We start from the raw sequence: 26,430 nt of genomic DNA on the forward strand, positions 1-26,430 counted from the left end.
ATCAACAACTATGTTCTCAATCAACCCAAAAGACTCAAATATCAAAGATTAATATTTTTGGAAGTTGGAGTGGGTTTTTTTTACATTTGGCTATCTTAGGAGGATATCTGTTTGTGCAGGTAACTATTACTGTGCAGAATTATTAGGCAACTTAATAAAAAAACAAATATATTCCCATCTCACTTGTTTATTTTCACCAGATAAACCAATATAACTGCACAAAATTTAGAAATAAACATTTCTGACATGCAAAAACAAAACCCCCAAAAAATAGTGACCAATATAGCTACCTTTCTTTATGATGACACTCAACAGCCTACCATCCATAGATTCTGTCAGTTGCTTGATCTGTTTACGACCAACATTGCATGCAGCAGCCACCACAGCCTCCGACACTGTTCCAAGAAGTGTACTGTTTTCCCTCCCTGTACATCATATTTTTTAAGAGGGACCACAGGTTCTCTATGGGGTTCAGATCAGGTGAACAAGGGGGCCATGTCATTATTTTTTCATCTTTTAGACCTTTACTGGACAGCCACTCTGTGGAGTAGTTGGATGCATGTGATGGAGCATTTTCCTGCATGAAAATCATGTTTTTCTTGAACGATACCAACTTCTTCCTGTACCACTGCTTGAAGAAGTTGTCTACCAGAAATGGGCAGTAGGTCTGGGAGTTGAGCTTCACTCCATGCTCAACCCGAAAAGGTCCCACAAGTTCATCTTTGATGATACCCGCCCATACCAGTACCCCACCTCCACCTTGCTGGCATCTGAGTCGGAGTGGAGTTCTCTGCCCTTTACTGATCCAGCCTCTGGCCCATCCATCTGGCCCATCAAGAGTTACTCTCATTTCATCAGTCCATAAAACCTTTGAAAAATCAGTCTTAAGATATTTCTTGGCCCAGTCTTGACATTTTATCTTATGTTTCTTGTTCAAAGATGGTCGTTTTTCAGCCTTCTTACCTTGGCCATGTTCCTAAGTATGACACACCTTGTGCTTTTTGATACTCCAGTAACGTTGCAGCTCTGAAATATGGCCAAACTGGTGGCAAATGGCATCTTGGCAGCTTCACGCTTGATTTTTCTCAATTCATGGGCAGTTATTTTGCGCCTTTTTTTCCCAACACGCTTCTTGTGACCCAGTTAACTATTTGCCATGAAACACTTGATTGTTCGGGGATCATGCTTCAAATGTTTGGCAATTTCAAGACTGCTGCATCTCTCTGCAAGACATCTCACAATTTTGGACTTTTCAGAGCCCGTCAAATCTCTCTTCTGACCCATTTTGCCAAAGGAAAGGAAGTTGCCTAATAATTAGGCACAACTTATATAGAGTGTTGATGTCATTACACCACACCCCTCCTCATTAAAGAGATGTACATCACCTGATTTACTCAATTGGTAGTTGGCTCTCAAGCCTATACAGTTTGGAGTAGGAACACATGTATAAAAAGTATCATGTGATCAAAATACTCATTTGCCTAATAATTCTGCACACAGTGTAATCAGCTTGGTCCTTGCTCCCCTGTGGAGCATAAACTCTTATGGTCAGCAGGATCCTCTCTCCTGTAGAATGTAAGCTCTTATGGACAGTGGGGTCCTCTCTCCTGTAGAGTGTAAGCACTTAGAGTCACTGGGATCCTTTCTCCCTCCTATAGTGTGTAAGCTTTATTTACAGTGGGATCAACACTCTCCTGTAGAGAGTAAGGTCTTATAGTCAGCGAGGTCCTCTCTTCTGCAGTGTGTAAGTGTAGTGTGGCACAGGGCGGTAGTCATGGCAGAGGTGTAATTCTCTTACACCCTGACACGCTACATGTCAGATGGGGTCCTGGCTGGGTGTGTGGATTTCTGTGGTCCTTATAGATAGAATGATGCCATTGACTTCGACTGGCCAGGAGATATGTTAACCAGTCACCAAAGGAGACCACCAGTTCTTTAGAAACATTTATTTGCTTAACAGCCATTTGATGACAACTATATGCATGAGATAATGGGCTCATAATGTCTTGCGCGTTTGTTCACCAACACAGAGTATCTCCAGAAATAGTCTTTCTACTCCTAGTCTTGATTGCTTTACCACCACACCCAGCTCAATATCACAGTATAGTTTATGAGAGTCATTGTTTTCCCTCCTTTGGTTCCGCATCCTGTTCTCCTTTTAAAGGAGCTGTATTGGCAATATAGCTGGACTTTAGCTTGAAGCTTACTGACACCTATAGAACTTCTGCTCGGGGCACCCACTTCGCATTACATTCTATTCCATTCAGGCCCATTACCTTTGAGAGTTGTAAACTGCTTATGGCCATGTTGCAAGGCATGCTGCATCAGGACTCATCTCCACTCTGTCACTTAGTCTTCAGGTGAGTACTCTGACCCATCTCTATAGATAACTTTGCAACTTGATCACCTCTTGGTACTCAGGATCTCACTATCTTTTACTCCAGTCTTCTCTGCTTCAGGGACACCCATGTCATGTGGCCTTGTTGACTAACCAGACCTTAGGTGTGACTCTGTCACATGCTGGATCCTATTTGACGCTCCAATAGTAAACAGTCATTGTCCCTTCATTCTAGCCCCTCCTTCTCACTGTGGGCTAATCCCAACAGCTAACTCTCTCCTGCCCTACTGTATGGCAAAACATATTAAATATTAATCACAATACCGCAGGACAAATTACACATTGTTTTACCTCACAAAAAGAATCATCTATGACCCTGTGCACTAATGTCTGTATACTTTTTTATTTCCTCTTCAGACCAGGAGATGTGATGTGATCAGACCATGTCCCTGTACGGTCAGACACGGCCATTACACAGTACATAGCAGGGGCATGTATATAAGATTATCTCAGCACAGGAACACTTTTTTTAAACACGATCCAAGATCTATTGATTAAAATGAACTTTAAAATTAACTTTATTCATGGGGAAAACTCCTTTTAGACATACTAGTTATGTGGAAACTGACAGGCCAAAACTAAAATTAGCTAAATATAGAGGCTCTCTGCTGCTGGTTCTTAATTATTCAAGGTTTTTACCATGGTTGTATTCGTCCATCCCGTAAAAGCTCCTTCATCAGTTATCATTCATTACAGAACCACACCGTGAGGTCTTGTCTGCTGTTACAAAAAGGTTATGAATGTTTTTAGAGGTTGGTATGCAACGCAATGAGTATGTAATCTCAAACACATTTGTCTCTGTAGAAATTCATCCAAGAAAAAAATGTTATATATTATGTTAAGGGTTTGTCTTTTTTTATAAACATTTTTCTAATAATAACCCGTAGAGGTACTACAAAGAGTCACTCAATGTCAGGAACACCAAGGATGTACGTCTGAGGAACACCAAGGATGTACGTCTGAGGAACACCAAGGATGTACGTCTGAGGAACACCAAGGATGTACGTCTGAGGAACACCAAGGATGTATGTATTATATGGAAAGCCCATTTCTGCTATAATACTTTGGTTGAACATTTGCTATGAAGTCCCCTCGGATTTTACAGATGATCGCAAGGGTAGGTGGGTCATGAGAGGTCCCTTGTAAACAAAAAAAGAACTTTTCCAAAGTGGAAACCAAAGGTTAAAGAAATTGTACAGTGGCATTGAATTTCTTGGCCATTCATATTGAAATGGATGTCCAGGCTTAGTACCGATATATTGCTAACCTATCCTTAGGATAGAACATCAATATCAGATTGGTGACGATCGGACTAATTACCTCTTTTCAGCCTTAGCGTTGGCAGGATGTAAAAAGTGAAAAAAGCAGAACAGTACGGCTCTCTTCACTGTGCAGTGGCATTACTCAGGAGCTGCAGGTAAGCTCTTATTAAAATGAATAGAAGATGAGCAGCAGCTCTCAGCTATAAGAACTGTGTTGTTCTTTTCTCATTACTGTTTATTTTTGGCCATTGCTGATAAGTGTATGAGCCCCCAAAAATCTGATATTGATGACGTATTTTAAGGATAGGTCTTCACTGTAAAAAGCCTGGACATCTCCTTTTATGTTAGACATCTTAATGCCTTGATGGACCAGGTCCACTGCAACGTGGGCACCTGTTACATAACAGATTACAGTTCTGGCATCGGAAAGGTTATCCAGCTCTGTCCTGGATGGCTTGGGTCCAACAGAATGTGGCCATGTGTTACATAGCAGATCATAGTTTTGGCTACAGAAATGGTATGCAGTTCTATGTCCTGGATGGCCTGGGTCTACCAGAAAGTGGCCATCTGTTACATAGCAGATCGCAGTTCTGGCTACAGAAAGGTTATCCAGTTGAATGACCTGGAAGGACCAGGTCCACCAGAATGTGGCTAACTGTTAAAAAGCAGATCGCTTTTTTGGCTACAGAAAGGGTATCTAGCTCTATGCATGGCCTGGGTCTACCAAAATGGGGCCATCTGTTATATAGCAGATCACTGTTCTGTCTACAGAAATGGTGTCTGGTTCTATGTCCTGGATGGCCTGGGTCCACCAGAATGTGGCCATCTGTTACATAGCAGATCTCTGTTTTGGCTACAGAAATGGTGTCTAGCTCTATGTCCTGGGTGGCCTGGGTCTACCAGAATGTGGTCATGTGTTACTTAGTCTTGTTTACTAGACAGGATTTCTTAAAAAGTTACTCACCACTATGACCTTAATGCTTTTAGAGATCACTAATAGTTTATGTGCAGCCGCTTTCTTGACAGCTTGACCATGGATACACAAAAATATATCATAAGACTATTAAATACGTAACATTTACCAAGTAGCTGCTGTAAGTTTTCCTTGACTTTTCTGTCCTCTACCTGGTTTGAACGCTTCAGCATGCTGGTCATCCTCCTGAACTGTGTCACCTTGGGAATGTTCCATCCATGTGAAGACGTTGCCTGCGATTCCCAGCGCTGCAAAATTCTGCAGGTAAGCACAACATTGCTCAGGGATATCGTGTGTGTTTTATTTTTTATGTGACTGGAATGACTAAGTTTGTGAAGGAGTGTTAATTTATTCATGGACCCAGTCTGTTATTACCTCCAGAAATCTGTATACATGTGTTTTTAATCATTTTTAGTTTCTCAAATAAACCAAGCACAGATCAGAAAGGGAAAAAAAAACATACCAAAGTAAATACCTTGAAGCCTGTAGGGGTTGACAGTGAAGAATGCTCGGACCTGTAGAGGGGGACAGGATGGACAGCAGGTTCTCAGTGTAATTGATTAACAGGTGGGGTATAAAAAACCCTACTACATCCATCATGTACATTACTATCAAGAAATCATGTATCATTGATGCATCCCATGTGTCTGCTAGGTCCATGGCAAAGGTCCCACTAGCTCACATCATGTTCTTGAAATGCGTTGTTATATAATTTGTTAACATAGATTTATACATTCTTGTACCATCCAATAAAAATGTGTGTGATCCTATGGGTGAAAGGAAGCTGATGGATAGCATCTGTCAGAGCCATCAATCACCGGAATTCAATTAAATGAAAAATGGATACATTAAGAAATACCTTTTATTAACATGGGAGTCTAGGGGGAAGGACAGTTGAAGAATGGCATCTGACAAGACATCAGGTTGACACTTATGGATTTATTTTCATTTTTAAAGAGCAACCATCCTTTTAATTTATATTTCATAAATCAATAATACACATGAAAATAAGTAACTTCATAATATATTATCATAAAAATCTGCTTATTTCATCTCTTGGATTGATCTTTAAAGCGGGCTTTACACGCTATGATATATCTAACGAGATGTCGGCGGGGTCACGTCGTAAGTGACGCACATCCGGCATCGTTACTGATATCGTAGCATGCGACAGCTACGTGCGACGGTGAACGAGCAGAAATACTCACTTTCTCGTTCATCGTTGACACGTCGCTCATTTTCTGAAAATCGCACGTCCTGTTGTTCATTGTACCCGGGGCAGCACACATCGCTCCGTGTGACACCCCGGGAATGATGAACTGCAGCTTACCTGCGGCCGCCGGCAATGCTGAAGGGAGGAAGTGGGCGGGATGTTTATGTCCCGCTCATCTCTGCCCCTCCGCTTCTATTGGCCGGCCGCTGTGTGACGTGGGTATGATGCCGAACGTCCCTCCCCCTTCAGGAAGTGGATGTTCGCCACCCACAGCGAGGTTGTTAGGAAGGTAAATACGTGTGATGGTGGGTTACAACATTGTGCGACATGGGCAAGAAAACGATGGGGGCAAATGCGAACGCACGAGAAATTGCAACGTGTAAAGCAGCCTTTACTCTTAATTCAGGGGTAAAATTGATCTTCATTGCATACAGATGCTCCCCATTACTGAGATTGAAGATGAAAGTTGGTGCTTTTAAAATTCTATGGAGGAGCTAGACATTCTGATGCAAGTTCTCCTTAAACTAGTTACTATTGTTCATAGAACCTTGTAAGCACCAACCATCATCCCCTATCTCAGTAGTAGATGGGTCTACATTCACTAAAGACAAATTTTACCTCTAAATTGAGAATTTTGAGACTGAAAGATCAACTCAGGAGGAGAAAGAAGCGAAATTCTCTTGTAAGACATATTAGAACTGTTCTTATTTTCATATTATTGATTATGGTTACTCATTAACACCTCATGCCAAACATATCAGGATAATTTAGAAATGACTTAAAGGGAACCTGTCAGGGGCAATATGCATCCAGAACCACGAGTAGTTCTGGGTGCATATTTCTAATCCCAGCCTAACCGTTCCTGTATCTAGTAGCATAGATAAAGAGATCTTTATAAAAAGAATTTCTAAAGATCCTAATATGCTAATGAGGCCAGGGACTAGTCGCAAGGGCGTTACTTCCCTTGGCTAGTTAGCCCCCTTAGCATGTAAGTACGCCCCGGTGTGTGTGCTAAGAAGCTAATGAATGTGTAGTGTCAGAGGCATGGTCGCATTCACCTCTGCTGCTATCGCTGGTTTTCGGCTCAGTGCGCACGATCAGAATGCCTCCGGACTTCCGGTCATGCGTACTACACTAGTTTGAAGCCGGGACGCGTACACCCGGTTTCATAGTGCACATGACTGTAAGTCCGGGACTTCTGATCATGTGCACTGAGCCAAAATCCAGCGTTGGGCACGATGAGACCGACCATACCTCTGACGATGCACATTCATTAGCATGTTAGCATGCCCACAGGGGCGTACTTACATTCTAAGGGGGCCAACTAGCCAGGGGAACTAACAGCCAGGGGACTAGTCCTTGACCTCTTTAGCATATCATATAGGAGCTTTAGAAATACTTTTTTTTAAAGATCTCTTTATCTATGCTACTAGATACGGGGATGGTTAGGCAGGGATTAGCAATATGCACCCAGAACTGCTCGTGGTTCTGGGTGCATATTGCACCTGACAGGTTCCCTTTAAGGAATGATATGTCTGTAACATACACATACGTCAACCTTATATCCTGAAAATACTCTTAAAACATTTTAAATAAAAATTGTTAAGTGTATGAATTGTGATCTCAGTGAGGAAACAAAATTCACAGTGGAAAATATGTAGAAAAATATTCACCTCTGTACTTTATAGCAAACTAACAAAAGAAGACATATAAAATACTACACATAGTCCTCTAATTGTATATACGACAAGGGTCAGATATCAGTTAACCCCATCAATAACTATTCTTCAGTTCATTTAACTGGCTAATGTGAGTAATCATGTGAGTAATCATCTCCAGCCAGATTAGAGTTGTTCAGCGCCTGTCTCCTGGTCTGTTTTCACAGGATTGAGAATGGTTGCTATTACGATCAGCTCGTTTTAGGCATCACAACCATAGTTTAGAATGGACGATGTACTGACGATAATGATGAATTTTATGCATGAAAATTAAGTTACCAATGAACGAGCATTTTGCTTGCTTGTTGGGTGATTGCCGGAATGTTCACACCGACAAGAAAGAGCTTATATTGAACGCTTTGTTCATCAATTATCATAAGTCGTAAGCAGGGTACAGGGTAGGCAAATCTGTATATAGTCAGACAACAAAGAACACTTATGCCATCTCAGGACACTGAAGTAGGAGTAGAAGAGCACTGACTACAATTTCTAAAAATACCTCACTTCAAGATCTTGTAAGATACAATTATTGGCATAAATGAAAAAAAAAAAGAGTTGAAATATTTGTGCTGCTAGCGAGGATAATCTGGGGCATGTACATCAGCATCTTCAGAGATAGACGCACCATTGCTACAAACTGAGCAGCTGCCAGGGGTCCATCGGGTTTTGGGGCCCACTGTCATCCTAAATGGAGTATCACTTAGATGGCACATAAGGGTAAGAGCTAATAAACTTCACAATTACTGGTGGATTGTCACTGAGTAAAAAATTAACTGCTTTATGATGAGCTTTCGGCCAAGAAGGGACAATATTTCGTTCTTGCCCCGGGGTCCTCTTCTGTCTGTGTCCGCCCCTGATCATTATATAATTTTTTTTCCAGCTATGTTGAAAGTGTGTCTTTTTTCAATTAACTAGATAGCCATTTGACTATTTATACTCACCTCCTCGATTGTCGCGGTTCCAGCAGTTCTGGGGCTCACGTTACGTTGTGACATCACGCAAGCTGTGCGTCCAGTCATTCTGTCTCCCCATATTTGTACAAATTAATTAATCAACAGGAAGTGAGCGCTGTGCTTCACTTCTTGTTGATTGTTCTTAGGTCCAATGGCGGGAAGAAGGAAGCCGGCGGTGATTAGACGCGGGGCTCGTGTTATGTCACAATGTCACATGATCCTTGGGAATGTGAGCTCTGATAAAGCTGGAACTTCGCCAGCACCGTAGGTGAGTATTGGCTTTTTTGTTTCACTAGGGGGAAATATGTGGAATCAGAAGGGATAGTCCTAGTAGTGGACAACCCCTTTAACATATAGGGTGCAAGAGGTTTGCATATTCTCCCCTTGTCTGCGTGGCTTTCTTATGGTTTCCATCCACACTCCAAAGACCTAAACATAGGGAACTTAGACTGTCAGCCCCAATGGGGACAGTGATGATCACGTGTAAAGCGCTGGAAATACGATGGCGCTATATAAACAATGCATAATAAATAAGTAATTAGTATAAAATGTCACATTTTATCTTAGTGTATAGCCTAGAAAATAAATTATATATATGTGCAAGACATCGGAATTGGGAAAAATAGCCCTACAGTGGTAAAGCCATTTACATTCACACTTCTTGAAATAAAAAACAGACTACCCTGAACATCTACAATTTATATAGAAAGATCTAATACAGCATAATGGTCACATAGTCTACCAGTAAACCTTATAGCAGAGACTGGTACATCTCAATTTTACGCCACTATGACAATTTTCTATTTATTCCTATACTGTATATCAGTGAAAACATGCCCTCGTCATGGATTGATGTATCATGCCTCTTATTGAAAGTGTCGTTGTTGACCAATATAGAGACTTTTGAGGTGTGGCAGCACTATTAAGGATCAATTTACACTGTGTTTTAGTACTATGCTTAGGAAGCTCCTGATGCAAACACTAAATGTTTCCCCAAGGCTGCTTATGCCTAAAGGGGGCTTTACACGCTGCGACATCGCTAATGCGGAGTCGTTGGGGTCACGGAATTTGTGACGCACATCCGGCCGCATTAGCGATGTTGCTGCGTGTGACACCGATGAGCGATTTTGTATCGTTGCAAAAACGTGCAAAATCGCTCATCGGTGACATGGGGGTCCATTCTCAATTATCGTTACTGCAGCAGTAACGATGTAGTTCGTCGCTCCTGCGGCAGCACACATCACTTTGTCTGACGCCGCAGGAACGAAGAAGCTCTCCTTACCTGCCTCCCGGCCGCTATGAGGAAGGAAGGAGGTGGGCGGGATGTTACGTCCCGCTCATCTCCGCCCCTCCGCTTCTATTGGGCGGCCGCTCAGTGACGTCGCTGTGACGCCGCACTGACCGCCCCCTTAGAAAGGAGGCGGTTCGCCGGTCACAGCGATGTCGCCGGGCAGGTATGTGTGACGGGTCCGGGCGATGTTATGCGGCACGGGCAGCGATTTGCCCGTGTCGCGCAACAGATGGGGGAGGGTACCCACACTAGCGATATCGGGACCGATATCGCAGTGTGTAAAGTAGCCTTTACTGTTAAATAAGAACTTTTTTCTTTTTTTGAGAACCATATGGGCAACAAGAGGTCAAACATTTTGAAAATGGGATTTATTTTTATAAAGCCTGGGTTATCTACTATGGGAATAGTGACATGCACATATGGCACATAAGAGATGCTTTTTCACATTTTCAGATGCCCCGGGGCCAACAAAATGTCATCTTCCTCACTGGGTTGCAGTTGCACCTGGGCCCTGGACCCTAAAGGGGCCCAAACAGTCCCTATGGGACATATTACAAGACCAGTTCTATTAAAAAACCATGATAGCTATGGGCCCTGTTGGAGGTTTTTCATTAGGGTTCATGAGCTTCAAGATACGCTTCTGTATATGACCATGCTGCACATGCCCTTTGGTACAGTAATAGAAGACATACCTCTTAGGCTTGGTTCAGATTGCTTTGAGCCTTCAATATTAGTTTTTGTTTGGGGGGATTTTCCATTGCCTGCCCAATATGCATGTCCGAGCTCCCAAAGCTCAAGTTATATAGGCTCTGCAAAGGTAGACTTCATTTTACAATTGTTTGGTTATTTTTAAGCTCTGTGCTTCTCAGAAGAAGAAGGTCCATAGATGTCAACTTTAGTTCTTAAAGGGGTTTTTGACTTTCATGAAAGTGGACTTTAAAAGCTCTAACATATCTAAAATAACAAACATAACAGTCACTCGCCCTCCCAGGATCCAGAGCCAGCTCCCAGCCACTGCTTACATATTGGTGTCTTGGCTATCTCCGTCCCGTCATTCTTCCTTCTTTTTTTTTGGGACAGCTGCTGGATTCAATGACTAGCTACAGCGGCGAGGCGTGTTGTCAACATCCTATCATCACTGCATCAAAATACCAAGATTTAGAGCAGTATCAGAGAACTGGTACTGGACCTGAGGAGGTTGAGTACTACATTCTTTGCAATTTTAGGTATTTTAGAGCATTTGAAGTCCACCTTCCTGAAAGCAGAAAACCCCTTTAAGCACTGATAAATACAGGTCTCTAAACAACTCAGTGATGTTTCACAGTTTTTACGAGATCACAGAAGAAAACAATTATATATATATATAGATATATATATATATATATATATATATATATATATATGTACAGGTGATTGTTATAACCTTATTGTATTGATTGTTCATTTGTTGTTATTAGCTATTATAGTATTTTTATATTTCCTTCTAAATGATTTTTTGCCTTTACTGCAGGGATTTGATGACTTCATTTTTGCATTTTTCGCTGTGGAGATGATTATCAAAATGTTTGCTCTGGGAATATTTGGACAGCAATGCTATTTGGGAGACACCTGGAATCGTTTGGATTTTTTCATTGTTATCGCAGGGTAAGTGCCGCTATTGTGATTTTTATATTGGAATTACTCCGATAATGTTCCTTGTATAATAGGATTTTGTCATAATGGTTTCCAAAATGAGCACAACCGAAATGCTAATCAATGACGTATAATTAGGTATGTTAAGGTATGCCGTAAAAGGAAAAAAACAACCTTTTTCTAGTGCTATTCAAGGACCCAAAGTAGCATTGAAAGATTTTTTTTCTAGCTCTAAAACAACATGTTTTGCTGTAGAGAAAGGAAAGTACTTTTGGCACTATGGTGTAAAAGTTTGGGAAAATGTTGTTTTAGGAGCTGTACCCACGCCGTCACCCGCTGTAGCCAACAGCCGACATTCTGTGGTATTTGCCGGAATCTTCAAGTCAAACCATTTAAACACTTAGATTCCATGATCAACTTAATACTGGCTTAAATTACTGAAAATGATGTACTTACCTTTCGGATGCCACGCTAAGGGTTCCCGTTTCATCCACGGATCTTTGCTTATGCTGCTGTGATGTTGTGATATCTCGACATGTGACCATCAGCAATGATGACATTATTTAAAAATATTTTTTTTAAAAAAAAAGTGTATTTTACTCACTATCTTGCCATATATTACATTTTGTTTGAAGACCTGAAATAAGTAAGACACATGTAACACCTGAAACAGAACGGATGAGTAGGACAACAGTGAAACCCTCATTTTTCATCTCAGTACCATTTTCTTCACTTGTTTAAAGCAAATCTGTCACCAGGATATTGCAGTGTAAGCTGCGGACAGCATGCTGCAACCGTTAAAAAAAGGAAAGCATCTGTGTTTCTCTTATCTGTATGAGAGTTATTGTTTACTCATACTAAAGGGTTTATTGCTTTGTGATTAACATTGGTTTGACTCCTCTGCTCGTGTATAGTAGACTGACATGCCCCCTGCTGTGATTGACACCTTACAGTCAAAGCACACTCCTTATAGAGATCCTGGTGGAGCGGGGACAGCTCCCAGCCCTCCTTCTCTCAATTCTGAAATAAAGTCAGAATGGCTGCCCACAGTAATGTACGATAAACATGGTTAGTTTCAGGATCTTTTTGCCTACATCATTCTGCTCTCAGATGAAGTAGCAAAGACCTGCTGACAGATTCCCTTTAAGGCTAGTGAAATATTATCACTACATAATGTATGCCACTGAAACCACAATGTTGCATTGTGACATCATATCTAATAATCCCCTATGGTGTTGCATTGCGACCTGTAATCTTCAGCAACTGTGAAACAGAGTTGCAAACATTTTAAAGCATGTTGATCTTTGTCGCAAGTCACTCAATAGCCATAGACTTTACATGAGACTGCGCTTGGGTGCAACTTATCTGTGATTTGAACATTTGTTACAGCAAAATTACATCAGAATTGACAGCAAGTTGCAAACAAGTTGTACAGATGTTTTTGGTGAAGCAACTTGCAATTACTGTCCCGTGACGTCACTGTGTAGCCCTAACCTGTCTTATATAAGTTTTGGTTTTTTTCATGTGACCAATCTAATATTATTAAACTAAATTCTCTTGAGTGTGTTACTACTGTAAATACAGATGCAAATCCAATCATTACAATGATTATAGCTCTTTGTCTAGGGCTACATAGCACGATTAACAAGAACAAGTGTTCCTATGAACGCTTGATTCACGAAAGTCACGCAGTTTAAACAGGCTGTCGATCACGCCACGATTGAGTGAAAAGCTGGTTGATTGGGTAAAATCATCTTTTCGTTTGGCCAAAAGATCATTGTTCTCGGCCCTCTGGTGTAACCAGTAATCTAAGAAAAAGACAGATGGCACATCCTATCTTTGTAATATGAACAGGTGCAAACTGAATATGAAACATAGTAACAAAAAGGAGAGACAGTTGCACTCTGCAGTGCGAAGATATGTGTAACAATAAATATGGGAATATAGACACGTAAAACTGCTATGAAAAAACGTAAAAATTTAGATACTTAGCACACAAAATTGGCCAGATATTATGTGAGCCCAACAGCCAGAGCCAAGGCGACCTCATTTTTGTTAGGTCCCTATCAAACTAATGCCTTCATTTGCTCTATTTGGGTTAAAAAACCTACAATTTAAGGGTGAACAGGAACCTGCAAATGGAGAAATAAAATCGCCTGAGGCTGTAACCCGGACATGTGCTGCTGAGAACAATGGCAGCCTATGCACAGAGAACAATCTATTAAACAACTACCAATCAGCAAACTGCTAGCTGATCAGGGATCGTTTAGTGCTGCAAATCAGCTTGTATAAATAGACCTTAAGATTACATTGCTTCAGAAAGTGTATGTATGATTTCTAAATGCATATTGGACCTCTACATATTTATTTTATGATGTGATGCTCTTGGGTCCATAGAAGTTTATAAATGTGGGTGATTTTCTTAAGTATTACGTTAAAACTATTTAATAATTTACATAAGCATGAAAAAATGGATGATCCAAATACAGTTTCCCTGAAAATAAAACCTTCGCCGAAAATGAGTTCTAGCATGATTTTTCATAGTTAACCATCCCTTTCTGACTTAATTACCATCCAAAACGTTGAGAGGTAAAAAAAATACAAAACTCAGGATAACAAAACTAGATTGATGGACATTTTAGGGGGGCTGATTCACAACTTCTATGACACTTACCGGAAGACGTTGGGAAGAAAAACATCACAGTCACATTTTCACGAGGTTTCTTAAAACATGTTCAACAAGAAGCTTAGTTGTCTTTTGTAAAGCCTTAACAGATGGCATTGGCATTCCCATTAACCATGCATTGTCTTGATTAACATATGTACTATGTAAAGCTCTGCTACAATATTTTGGTGTAGTTGAAATGATGTCTAAGCTTTGATACTGAGTATGGTCTTATGGACAAAATGACAAAACGACAATGCAAATCGGCAGTAAAGAAGACCCACATTGTAATCCACACAATGCCCATGAAACAGAACATTATCCTATAGAGTCAATTCTTCTTGTGTGGAAGACATCCCTAATGAGATGCAGAGGTGTAGAGAAGACACAAAAAAACTGCTATTGATTTACATACATCGATCACCCAAGATAGAAACAAAATGAGCAAATACCCTGCTTTTAAAAATAAGAAAAAAGTAATAGTACATATAAATAACATAGGGTGCTTAGTACACACTGTTTTTTATTAAAAAAGAAGGGTAAAGCCTTCCCAATGCAACAAGGTATACCCCAAATGAGATGGCCCATAATCAAATATTAAAAATATCACCTTACGTCAAACTACATCAATGTAGATGGGGTAGAGAAGGGAAGGCGCCCGACTGTACGAACACCCCGCCATTTGAAGCAACACAAATGAAATATCCAGCTCAAGGAGAGGAGGACCACACCCCTGTTTGTGCATAGCACAAAAAGACCAAGGAAAAAACAAAAACATCGTATAAGTTGGTATACACGTCCTGCATAGAAGCATGTTCACACTGTAGACTTTTAACAGACAAAACCTAAGAAAGAAACAAAATGAACACATACTCTGCTATAAAAAACTAAGCACCCTATGTTATTTATATGTAACATTACTTTTTACTTATTTATTGTGCTCATTTTGTTTCTATCTTAGGTTTTGTCTGTCAAATTTGTAAAGTATGAACATGATTCTATGCAGGGCATGTATACCAACTTATAGTCCGGCTCATGTTTTTGGTTTTCAGAGCTACCAGGATAATATCACTTAGGTCTTCTTTTACCGCCTAATCAGTTATGATCTGTTGAGACCTGCACTCTTCAAGATCTTTCTAAACTTCTAAAGCCATTATGAAGTGTGACCTCCTCAGACTTTTTCTTCTAGTACATTCCAAAAATAGTGATTCATATTGAGATTTGAACCCCTGTTCCACCCCTGCTCATCCCACTTTGTTGAGCTAGGGCAGAAATGGCCTAAGAACACTAAAAATCACAAAATATTAGCACAGCTTGACGTTGCACCAAAACTTTGCAACTTTTCAAAGCTCTTGCTCCAGATTTCTGGTGTAAAAGCTTTGAATAATCGGGCCCTAAGTCATGTCCCTCAATTTATGTATTATTATTATTATTATTATTATTAATAATAATAATATTTTTTATTTGTCTAGCACCAAATATATTCCGCAGCACTTTACAATTCACAGGGGACATGTACAGACAATATGAGATATTACAGAATAACAAAATTCAGATACCAAGAGGAGTGAGGGCCCTGCTCATAAGCTTACAGTCTATGAGGAAATAGAGGAGGCACAAAAGGAAAATGGCAAAAAATGCTTGTCATATATGGTCCAACCACCAATATAATAATAGGGGGATTCAAATACAGCTGCATGAACCGGTCACCATCCAGAATTTCTACAAGTACAGATACAAAGTGTAAAAATGTACATTGAGTGTGTGCAACCAGATGATACAGGGGACCAGAATTGGAAGAACATTTTGTAAAGGAATAGTTAGGTGAGTGAGGTAAGGTGATAGGCTAGTCTAAAGAAATGCAGTTTTAAGTCATGCTTAAATGTTTGGATGCTGGGAATGAATGGAATAACTCTTGGTAGTACATTCCAGAGAATTTGCGCAGCTAGCGAGAAATCTTGGGGAATGGTGTGGGAGGTTCGAATTATTGAGGATGTCAGTCTAAGGTCATTAGCAGAACAGAGGGCAAGGGTAGGGTGATAGACCGATAAGGGAGGAGATGTAGGGTGGTGCAGATCTCTGGAGGGCTTTGTGAGTGAGAGTGATAAGTTAATATTGGACTCTGTAGCAGATGAGCAACCAGTGCAATGACTGGCACAGAGTAGAGAAATCGGTGAAGCGGTTGGGTAGGAAAATAATCCTGGTCGCAGCATCCATAGATTGGAGAGAAGAGAGTTTTGTAATAGGAAGACCAATAAGTAAAGAATTACAGTAATCCAGGTGAGAATGAATAAGAGCGACGATAAGAGTTTTTGCAGAGGTGGAGGTGACATGAGTAAGCGAGTGAACGAATGTGGGGAGCGAAGGAGAGATTGGAGTCAAATATAACCCTAAGACAGCAGCCGTGCTGCTGGGGCGTAATAGTAGAATCACACACGGAAATGGTAATATTGGGTTTGGGAAGGTTAGGAGAGGGAGGAAACATGAGAAGTTCAGTTTTTGACAGATTCAGTTTTAGATAGAGGGAGGACATGATGTTGGAGACAGCGGACAGACAATCACTGGGATTTTGTAATAATGCAGGGGTGATGTCAGGACTGGAGATGATGTGTACAATCGATGTGTACAGCGGACAGAGAGATAGGAGCAGAACCAGAAGATAACAATGTCCTTGAGCCCGATAGAGCGGAGCATAGTGAGGAGAAGCCGGTGATCCATGGTGTCGAATGCAGCAGAGAGATCCAGGAGAATCAGCAGGGAGTGTTTCTAAACAGTTATTAAACTATCCTGTAGAACAAGAGCCGTGAAACGAAAGAATATAATTACCATAAAGATTTTTAGTTGGAAACGATTTGTATGTAGGTAGTGTGTGTCAAAGTAACATCCACATAAATGACAGGACACAAGGTTTCCTAGCAGAAAATTGACAATAGACTCATGCATCCACTCTCTTCCCATCCTATTTCTAAGATAAGAAAATGCATCAAGCCATCCATATGATGTAATAAAAAGCATGATTTATCAGATCAAGCCTGCTTTTTTCATTGTTCCATGGTCCAATTCTTAAACTCACATATTGCACTCATTATATGTACTTTGGTGAAGATTTGGGGTCAACATAGAAACTAACTGGACTGTAGCTACACAGCCACATGCAAACCAAATTGCACTGCACAGTGTTGACACCTTTATATCATAGCTTACAATAACATTTTCAGCAATTTATGGTACAATATATCTGGAATCAAACATGAGGCAAGAATTTGCTCCCCAAACACATTAAAGAGCGTTGGGCATTCATGACATGGCCTGGTCACAAGCTGCCTGACATTTAATAGATACCAACTAGAGATTGTAATTTGGCAAATTGCTCAAATTTTTGAGAAAAATTTAATGTGCATCAAAATTATTCAATGTAAATAAAATGTCTCTTATGTTCTCTAGCATCTCAATAGCATCATAAATTGACAGTGTTAAAAAAAAAAGAAAAATACTCACATCACGGCTCACATGTCCGGTCATCCATAACGTATGACCTTTTCTTTCCTTCTTGCTCTGTGTGATGTTCTCTTGGGACAGCACTGAGGAAGCCTGTGACTTCCAGGTACACATCGTGATGTCACAACGTAAGCTACCCAAAAGGCTAACTGGGCCTTTGGTGATGCATAACGTGACATCATGTCGTGCGCTATGATGTTAAAGATGCCAAAAGGCCCAGCGCAGAGTGAAGTTGCCCGAAGAGGATGCTGCATCAGAAGAAAGAGGAAAGAAGTGTGCTAACGGAACAGACAATTGGATGGTTAGCTTTGGCAGTGGGATAATCATTTTTTTATTTAGCCCTCAAGCCAGCTGCCATTTTGATGAATTTGCATACAGCGACTTGCAAAAAGTTGTATTGGAGGATTTTGAAAATTTCTGGTTGATTCAATTTGCTTCATATAAATTTGCTCATCTCTAGCATTAAACACTAATTCCTGGGTATACGCCATGAGATCTGCTTTTTTGGGGGTGCCTTGACCCAGTTGCCTTGTCATTAGAATTTGGCCCTTGTTGCACAGATCCTTACACTTGTCTATTTTTCCATTTTACAACACATCAACTTCAAGAACTGAATGTTCACTTGCTGTCTAATACACAGTATGTAACCCCTTGATAGGTGCCATTGTATCAATATACTCAATGATATTCACTTTACCTCTTGGTGGTTTAAATGTTTTATCGGTGCATTTTTTCAGCTCTATTCTCTTTTTACCAGCAGTCATGCATTAGACTGTGCATAGGCCCTAAACTCCATTGCCCTCCATTAAGAGGAATGTGATAAATCTTCTGCATTTTGTAAACTATGAACTACTATTCTCAAAGTATGCTTTATAGCCACTAATATACATTTCACAGTATATCTCAGTACCTGAAGACCATCAGTGCCATTCCATATACTTTATGCAAAGTGACTTTAAGATTATGTTACTTGTATGTATACAAGTGCATCTCAATAAATTAGAATATCATAAAAAAGTTCATTTATTTCAGTACAGAGATACCTTCGTTTTTCGTTGATAATCCGTCTGAATACAATCAATGAAAACCAAAGCAATTATTTCCACAGGAATCAATGTAAATCCAATTAATATGTTTTAGACACTCCAAAATACGTACAAAAAACACATTTTATAGAGAATAAAGATAGTGTTTAATACTAAAAGCAATAAAATGAATATAAAATGAATATAAAAGAAATATTAAATTAATATAAAACACTAATGTAAAGAATAAATACATTTTATCTGACATTTCTTACATACATTTTGAAACTGATGAGTAGGGTGATACTCACACAATGCCACACAGAGTCAGAGAATGCATGGATCACCCTTTGTTGTCTCAAAATTAGCAGCATAGTCATGTGAACATGCAGACAAAAACAAACAAAAACCGAGGCAATCAACGAAAACCGAGGCAAATTTTTAGTGCAAAAATCAACGAAAACCGAAACCAACGATAACCGATGTCAACGAAAACCGAGATGCCACTGTAATTTAATACAAAAAGGGAAATGCATATTTTATATAGCCATTACAGAGTTATCTATTTCCAGTGTTTATTTCTGTTAATGTTGCAATGAAAACCCAAAGTCATTATGTCAGAAAATTAGAATAATTACCATAAAACACCTTCAAAGGCTTCCTGAGCGTTTAAAATGGTCCCTTAGTCTAGTTCAGTAGGCTGCACAATCATGGGGAAGACTTCTGACTTGACAGATGTCCAGAAGGCAGTCATCCAAGTACTGCATCCAAGCATATTAATGGAAAATGGAGTGGAAGGAAAAAATGTGGTAGAAAAAGGTGCACAAGCAACCAGGATAATTGCAGCCTTGATAGGATTGTTAAAAAAGGCCATTAAAAATTTGGGGGAGATTCACAAGAAGTGGACGGCTGCTGGAGTCAGTGCTTCAAGAGCCACGACACAGAGACATATCCAGGACATGGGCTACAACTGTTGCATGCCTTGTGTCAAGCCACTCATGACCATTAGACAATGCCAGAAGCGTCTTAGGCCAAGGAGAAAAAGAACTGGATTGTGGCTCAGTGGTGCAAGGTGTTTTCTGATGAAAATAAATTTTTCCTTTCATTTTGAAATCGCAGTCCCAGAGTCTGGAGGAAGAGTGGAGAGGCTACAATCCAAGATGCTTGAGGTCCAGTGTGAAGTTTCCACAATCAGTGATGGTTTGGGGAGCCATGTCATCTGCTGGTGTAGGTCCACTGTGTTTTATCAAGACCAAAGTCAGCGCAGCCGTCTACCAGGAAATTTTAGAGCACTTCATGCTTCCCTCTGCCGACAAGCTTTTTGGAGATGGAAATTTCATTTTCCAGCAGGACTTAGCACCTGTCCACACTGTCAAAAGTACCAATACCCAGTTTAATAACCACAGTATCACTGTGCTTGATTGGCCAGCAAACCTGCCGGACCTAAACCCCATAGATAATCTATAGGGTATTGTCAAAAGTATGATGAAAGACACCAGACCTAACAATCCAGACGAGCTGAAGAATGCTATAGAAGTGATCTGGGCTACCATAACACCTCAGCAGTGCCACAGGCTGATCGCCTCCATGCCAAGCCGCATTGATGCAGTAATTCATGCAAAAGGAGCCCCGACCAAGTATTGAGTGCATTTACTGTACAGACCTTTCAGTAGCCCAACATTTCTGAGTTTAAAATCATTTTTTTCAGTTGGTCTTATATAATATTCTAATTTTCTGAGATAATGACTTTGGGGTTTTCATTGGCTGTAAGCCATTATCATCAACATGAACAGAAATAAACACTTAAAATAGATCCCTCTGTGTGTAATGACTCTATGTAATATATATGTTTCCCTTTTTGTATTGAATTACTGAAATAAATTAACTTTTTGATGATATTCTAATTTATTGAGATGCACTTGTATATGAAACCTTGTAATCACGCTGTATAAAGTATATACAAATAAATAAAAACAGCAAAACGGCCGTAGTCCTTTGAGCAGTTGCACCCAGTCTCTTCCCCGTGTTTTTATGCACGCGTTTGAATAAATTGGATCTACTTGCATAGGCTGTGGATAGTGCTGCTTTTTCCTTCTACTGGTTCTCAATTGTGGAGATATCTGTCTTGTGGAGTGTGCATCCTGAGCCAGCATTTATCCTTATAGGTCTCGAGCGGACTTTCTCCTTTTACAGCCATATTACAAGGAAACCCCGCAGTAGGGGAGGACTGCTTCCTCCCTGATTAATGTAAAAGTAATTTTAGCTGACCAGTCTCATCTTTTATATTAAATGCTTCAATGTGGGAATGACATACAGCAGACAGGGGGGTTTGTCCTGATGTTTTTCAAGAAAAGGACTGAAAACAGGGAATATGATAACATAACAAAACATCTATTACTTACTTGGAAAAATCCTCTGCTGCTCCGGCACCTCCACGCTGGTGGTCGCAGCTGTCTTTTTGAACTGTCTTACAGTCATGACATGCCGACCATAAGCCTGCTTTGAACTATATATATTTTTTAAATCCAATACAGTCTGTTTTATTATGAACAAGACAGAACTTTTTCCCTCCATCAGAATCTCACGTTAAAGATACCTAAAATAATAATCTGTTGCTAACACTTCACTAACTTTCACTCCATTCTCAATGCTTAGGGGAAAATATTTGGCTATCTCATTAAACTATACCCCAGGTCATCGCTATTTAGGAGGAAGAGAATCATTTCGGCACAATACAAAATTGGGAATTCTTAGACATGTTGTTGCAGACGTCCAAAGTTGATACTGTATGTGTCTTTTTTAGTGTAGTATGTTATAACATAACTAGAGTTAAGCGATGTTCGAGTCGAATGGTTCGCCAATTTCAAATTCGAGTGATTTTGGGCGATGTTCGAGTCGTTCGACGAACTCGAACGATTTGCTTCAAGTTCGGCTGTTCAAGTTATGTTCGATAACGGTTCGATCACCAAAATAGCGTATATAGCTACTAGCTGGCTTTTCACTGTAATACTGTGAGTCACTGTGAATCATGATATTATCAAAATTCAGCGTATAGTGTGCGGGGGGGATGGGGTTTTGATCAGTGGTTCTGCAGAGTGCTGAAAGAATGGCCAATTTTTTTTTTCCTAACTGAGCGTACAGTGGGGCGGGCCAGGCTGTCAGCCAATCACAGACACACACACACAGCAAAGTGGATTTGTGGATTTTTGCCAAACAAGCAAGGCCATGTGTCATTGGTTGTGCATGTCACATGTCTTTGCCCTATATGACCCGGCCATTTTCCCCTTCGCCGCCATTATCTCTCTGCTGCGGGTGGGTGACAATCACTGCTCCCGCTCCCGCTGCTGCTGCTGTGTGTGCTATAGACATACAGTGCAGTCTACACATCACTTTAGGGATTAGGGACTACTTGTAATTTCAGCCCTTTTCAGGGCTACATTACAGCCGTTCATAGCCATTTCTGCTAGGCAGGTCTGTGCCAGCGCTGTACAGGGGTTTATATCACAGCGTCTGGCTACATCAGCTCAGGCAATTCCTTTGGGCATTGTTTCATTGGCAGGGAAAGAAAGTGAGGCTTCCTCTGCTGACAAGCTAGCTACAGTACCTGTGCATTCTACACACCTCTACATTTTTGCTTTGCAATTTTAATTGCAAAAAGTGCTGCCACTTTTAGGGGCATACTAAAATTGTCTGGGATGCTAACTTAGGGTTCCTCTGCTGTCAAGCAAGGTACACCAAATGTGCATTCTACACACCTGTCCATTTTTGCTACGCAATTTTAGTTGCAAAAAGTGCTGCCACTTTTAGGGTCATACTAAAATTGTCTGGGATAGTCAGTGTTGGTTCTTCAGCTGTCAATAAAGCTAGACCACCTCTGGAATCTACACCACCTCTCCATTTTTGCTACGACATTTTAAGTGTCCAATTTGGTCACAAACAAAATAAGTGGCAAAAGGACAGATGCTGGTGGAAAGGGGAACAGGCATGTTGGAAAGGGAAAAAAAGTTTGTGTCCGTGGGGTAGGTGGTAAAGCTACAGTAACATCTGCTGAAAAAAGGCCATCTTCCAGCAAAAGTAAGATGTCTACTACTTTCCGTGGACAATCTGATGTGATCCCTTTTTTACGGAACCGAACAACTCTAACAAAGGTAGATGATGCACAAAAAAAGCACAAGCTTGAATGGATCTCAAGTGCTCCATCAAGTGGCCTCTCCTCCACCTCAACTTCAACATCCATAAACCTCCAGTCCTCTGAGTTGTCACCCCAATCACACTTGCTTTCTACCAGCTCTCAAGTCTCCACCCGCCCTGCAGAGTATGGGGTAACAGAGATGGGTGAGTCTGCAGAGCTGTTCAGTCACACTATAGCCTGGGAATTGGAGGTCTGCTCCAAAGCTACAGTGAGTCCAGACCAGGAATGATCTGCAGTGATGCCCAGAAGCTTTGTGAGTCAGATTCAGGCCCTGATGAAGAAGTAGACCCTCATTCCCAAACTGTAACTCCTCTTGGTGGAGACAATGAGGAACATACTGATGACGATGAGACTCAGATACCTAATTGGAATGACAACTTAACTATTCAGTCAGGGCAGGAAGAGATTAGGTCTGAGGATGAGGGGTGTGCAAACACACAGGTTGATGATGAGGTTGTAGATCCCACTTACTGTCAACCCACAGTCAGGCACTCGAGGAGGTCAGCAGAGGCGGTGGAGGAGGATGTGACTGACGATGAGGTTAGCTTGCGCCTTCCTGGAGACAGACGGAGTACTAGAAGCACGTGAACGACTGCATCCTCAGCCACAACTCTGCCTCTGAGCACAAGTCGTGGTGGCTGTGCAGGTCGCATGGGCTCTAAGCCTTGCCTAGCCTGGTCCTTTTTTGACATTGCAAAGGATCTCCCAACTAATGTCATCTGTAAAAGCCCCGTCACACACAGAGATAAATCTTTGGCAGATCTGTGGTTGCAGTGAAATCATGGACATATTGTTCCATTTGTACACAGCCACAAACCTGGCACTGATTGTCCACAATTTCACTGCAACCATAGATCTGCCGAAGATGTATCTGTGTGTGTGACAGGGCCTTAAGATTTGTCGCCAATCTCTAAGTAGAGGACAAAAACTCACAGTTTGACTACTTCATCCATGAACCATCACATGAATAACAAGCATAAGTCCCAGTGGGAAGCTCACTGTGCTACAATGCGGCCTAGTGGAGCGGGCCAACCACCGTCTGCCTCTTCAAGTGCATCTGTGCACTATTCATCCTCTATCACTGTAGGGACAGCAGTCACACATGCTTTGCAAAGCAGACCTTCCACCTCTTTAACCGCAACAGGCAGTGTAATTGTCAGGTTGTTAGTTGTTTTTGAAGGGGAAACTATCTGCTCACTTCCGCCGTTCAAACGGCGCAGCTGACCGACTTGCATCGCTACAGAAGTCTTTTGGCCTGCCGGTTCACTGCCTGAAATGCGATGTGGCGACACGCTGGAATTCAACTCTCCACATGTTGCAGCGATTGTGGCAGCACCGCAGAGCCCTGGTGCAATACTTTATGATGTATAGCCTGGGCCAATGAGATGCAGAGGTGGGGCAGATCACGCTGATGGAGTGGTCTCTGATCAAGGACCTATGCACCCTTCTGCACAGTTTCGACATGGCAACGAATATGTTTAGCGCTGACAATGCCATTATCAGCATGACAATTCCAGTCATTTCCATGCTGGAGCACACTCTAAACACTATTCGGAGTCAGGGGGTGGTACAAGAGGAAGGGGAGGAAGTACAGGAGGATTCATATGCAGAAGGGATACCAAGATCTACAAGGTCCAGACGTTCAGCATCACCAAGGCGGCAGGCATGGGACGGTGGGGGAGAGGGATTAACAAGGGCGCATGGTAGCAGCCAAACTGTTGAGGAAAGTGCAGGAGCCCAGAAAGAAATGGAGGACGAACTGGCGATGGGCATGGAAGACTCAGCAAATGAGGGAGACCTTGGTCAAATTTTGGTTGTTCGAGGTTGGGGGGAGATCTCAGAGGAAGGAAGCACGGTTATGACCTCGCTGACACAAACACAGCAAGGACTTAGTCCGCATGGATGCGCAAGACACATGAGCGCCTTCTTGCTGCACTACCTACAACATGACCCTCGGATTGTCCGAATTAGAAGTATTGCTGACTACTGGGTTGCCACACTTTTAGATCCCCGATACAAGTCAAAATTTGCTGAAATAATTCCAGCCATAGAAAGGGACGCACGTATGCAGGAGTATCAACAGAAGCTGTTATGCAAACTTAGCTTGGCTTTTCCACTAAACACTAGTGGTGCACAGAGTGAATCTCACAGTTGTAACTTTCCAACCATGGGACTGTCAAGTCATCATCAGTCAAACCGTACCAGCAACACCATATCTGGTAGTAACACCAATTTTATGGAATCGTTTCATGATTTTTTTAGACCTCTCCAGCCGTTGACATTTTTAGTCAACGGCTGGAGAGGATGATACAGGAGTATCTCCAAGTGAATATAGATGTCATGACTTTGCAACTGGAGCCTTGCTCATTTTGGGCTTCCAATCTTGAAAAATGGCCTGAGCTCGCCACTTACGCCTTGGAGATCTTGTCATGTCCCGCAGCCAGCATTCTCTCGGAATGTGTCTTCAGTGCTGCTGGGTGTGGGCTGACAGATAAGCGCACGCGTCTGTCCAGTGACAATGTGGACAGACTAACGTTCATCAAGATGAACAAGTCATAGATCCGCACAGACTTTGCTACCCCGGTGTCATCCTGGGGAGAGTAAAGGCTTGTGTATTTGGATTGTGCTTAATGCAAATCAACATGTCAAGTTTGCAACTGGGGGACAAGTGATGCCACTGAAGTGGTGTCTGTGGCCCAATTTTTGGAAAAAAGGGAGACTCTGCTTGGAGTCAATTTGCTGTTTTTTTTTTTTAAAAATGTTCCAAGATGAACAAGTCATGGTTCAGTAAGGACTTTGCTACCCTGGTGTCATCCTGGGGACGGTTAAGGCTGGTGTATTTTTGAATGTGCTTGATGCAAATCAACATGTCAAGTTTGCAACTGGGGGACAAGGATTGCCTCGGAAGTGGTGTCTGTGGCCCAATTTTTGGAAAAAAGGGAGACTCTGCTTGGAGTCCCCTTGCTGTTTTTTTAAAAATGTTCCAAGATGAACAAGTCATGGTTCAGCAAGGACTTTGCTACCTACCTCGGTGTCATCCCGGGGACAGTATTTTGGAATGTGCTTAATGCAAATCAACCTGTCCAGTTTGCAACTAGGGCACAAGTGATGCCACTGAAGTGGTGTCTGTGGGGCCCAATTTTTGGAAAAAAGGGAGACTCTGCTTGGAGTCCCCTTGCTGTGTTTTACATGATTTTAGAAGGGCATGACATGCCTATATCTGTGTCTCCTCCTTTTAATCGTCCAGCTCTTTTGTTTTCACATGAGTATATGTACTTGTCACTTTTCCATGTGTTTGTCGTGTCTTGTGAGTTGTTTGTCACCTTTGAGACACCTTTGAAGGTGTTTTCTATGTGTTTGTATGTGTTTGACTGCCATTGTTTTCAATGGGGTTCGAAGGTGTTCGTCGAACGTTCGCCGAACTGAGCCGCCGTTCGACAAACCGAACTCGAACACTAGGGGGGTGGCTCAACACTAAACATAATGCATTTTAAAGGGATAATCTAGGGTTTTGAGTTTATAGTCTCTTTAGTGCATTTTGGCTTTTTTTTTGTTTATTTAGGGTCAACAACATGTATAATAGAGTGGCAAAGCTATCTGAACCATTGAA

General features: G+C 41.4%; 1 protein-coding gene across 6 annotated transcripts in view; it reads left to right on the top strand.

Moving 5' to 3' along the window:
• The window catches only part of CACNA1G (calcium voltage-gated channel subunit alpha1 G), a 561,987-nt gene that overhangs the window by 213,230 nt on the left and 322,327 nt on the right, over nucleotides 1-26,430 (top strand). For 5 of the 6 annotated variants that reach the window (XM_075349674.1, XM_075349672.1, XM_075349671.1 and 2 more), the window contains exons 1-2: nucleotides 4,791-4,897; nucleotides 11,319-11,452. In XM_075349674.1, the coding sequence (XP_075205789.1) occupies nucleotides 4,805-4,897; nucleotides 11,319-11,452 (227 nt within the window). In that variant the 5' untranslated portion in view covers nucleotides 4,791-4,804. Of the gene's footprint in view, nucleotides 1-4,790; nucleotides 4,898-11,318; nucleotides 11,453-26,430 lie in introns of those variants that run through there. The other variant, XM_075349676.1, reaches the window with a different exon arrangement.

Source organism: Anomaloglossus baeobatrachus, chromosome 5 (genome assembly GCF_048569485.1).
Source record: "Anomaloglossus baeobatrachus isolate aAnoBae1 chromosome 5, aAnoBae1.hap1, whole genome shotgun sequence".
Lineage (NCBI taxonomy): Eukaryota > Metazoa > Chordata > Amphibia > Anura > Aromobatidae > Anomaloglossus > Anomaloglossus baeobatrachus.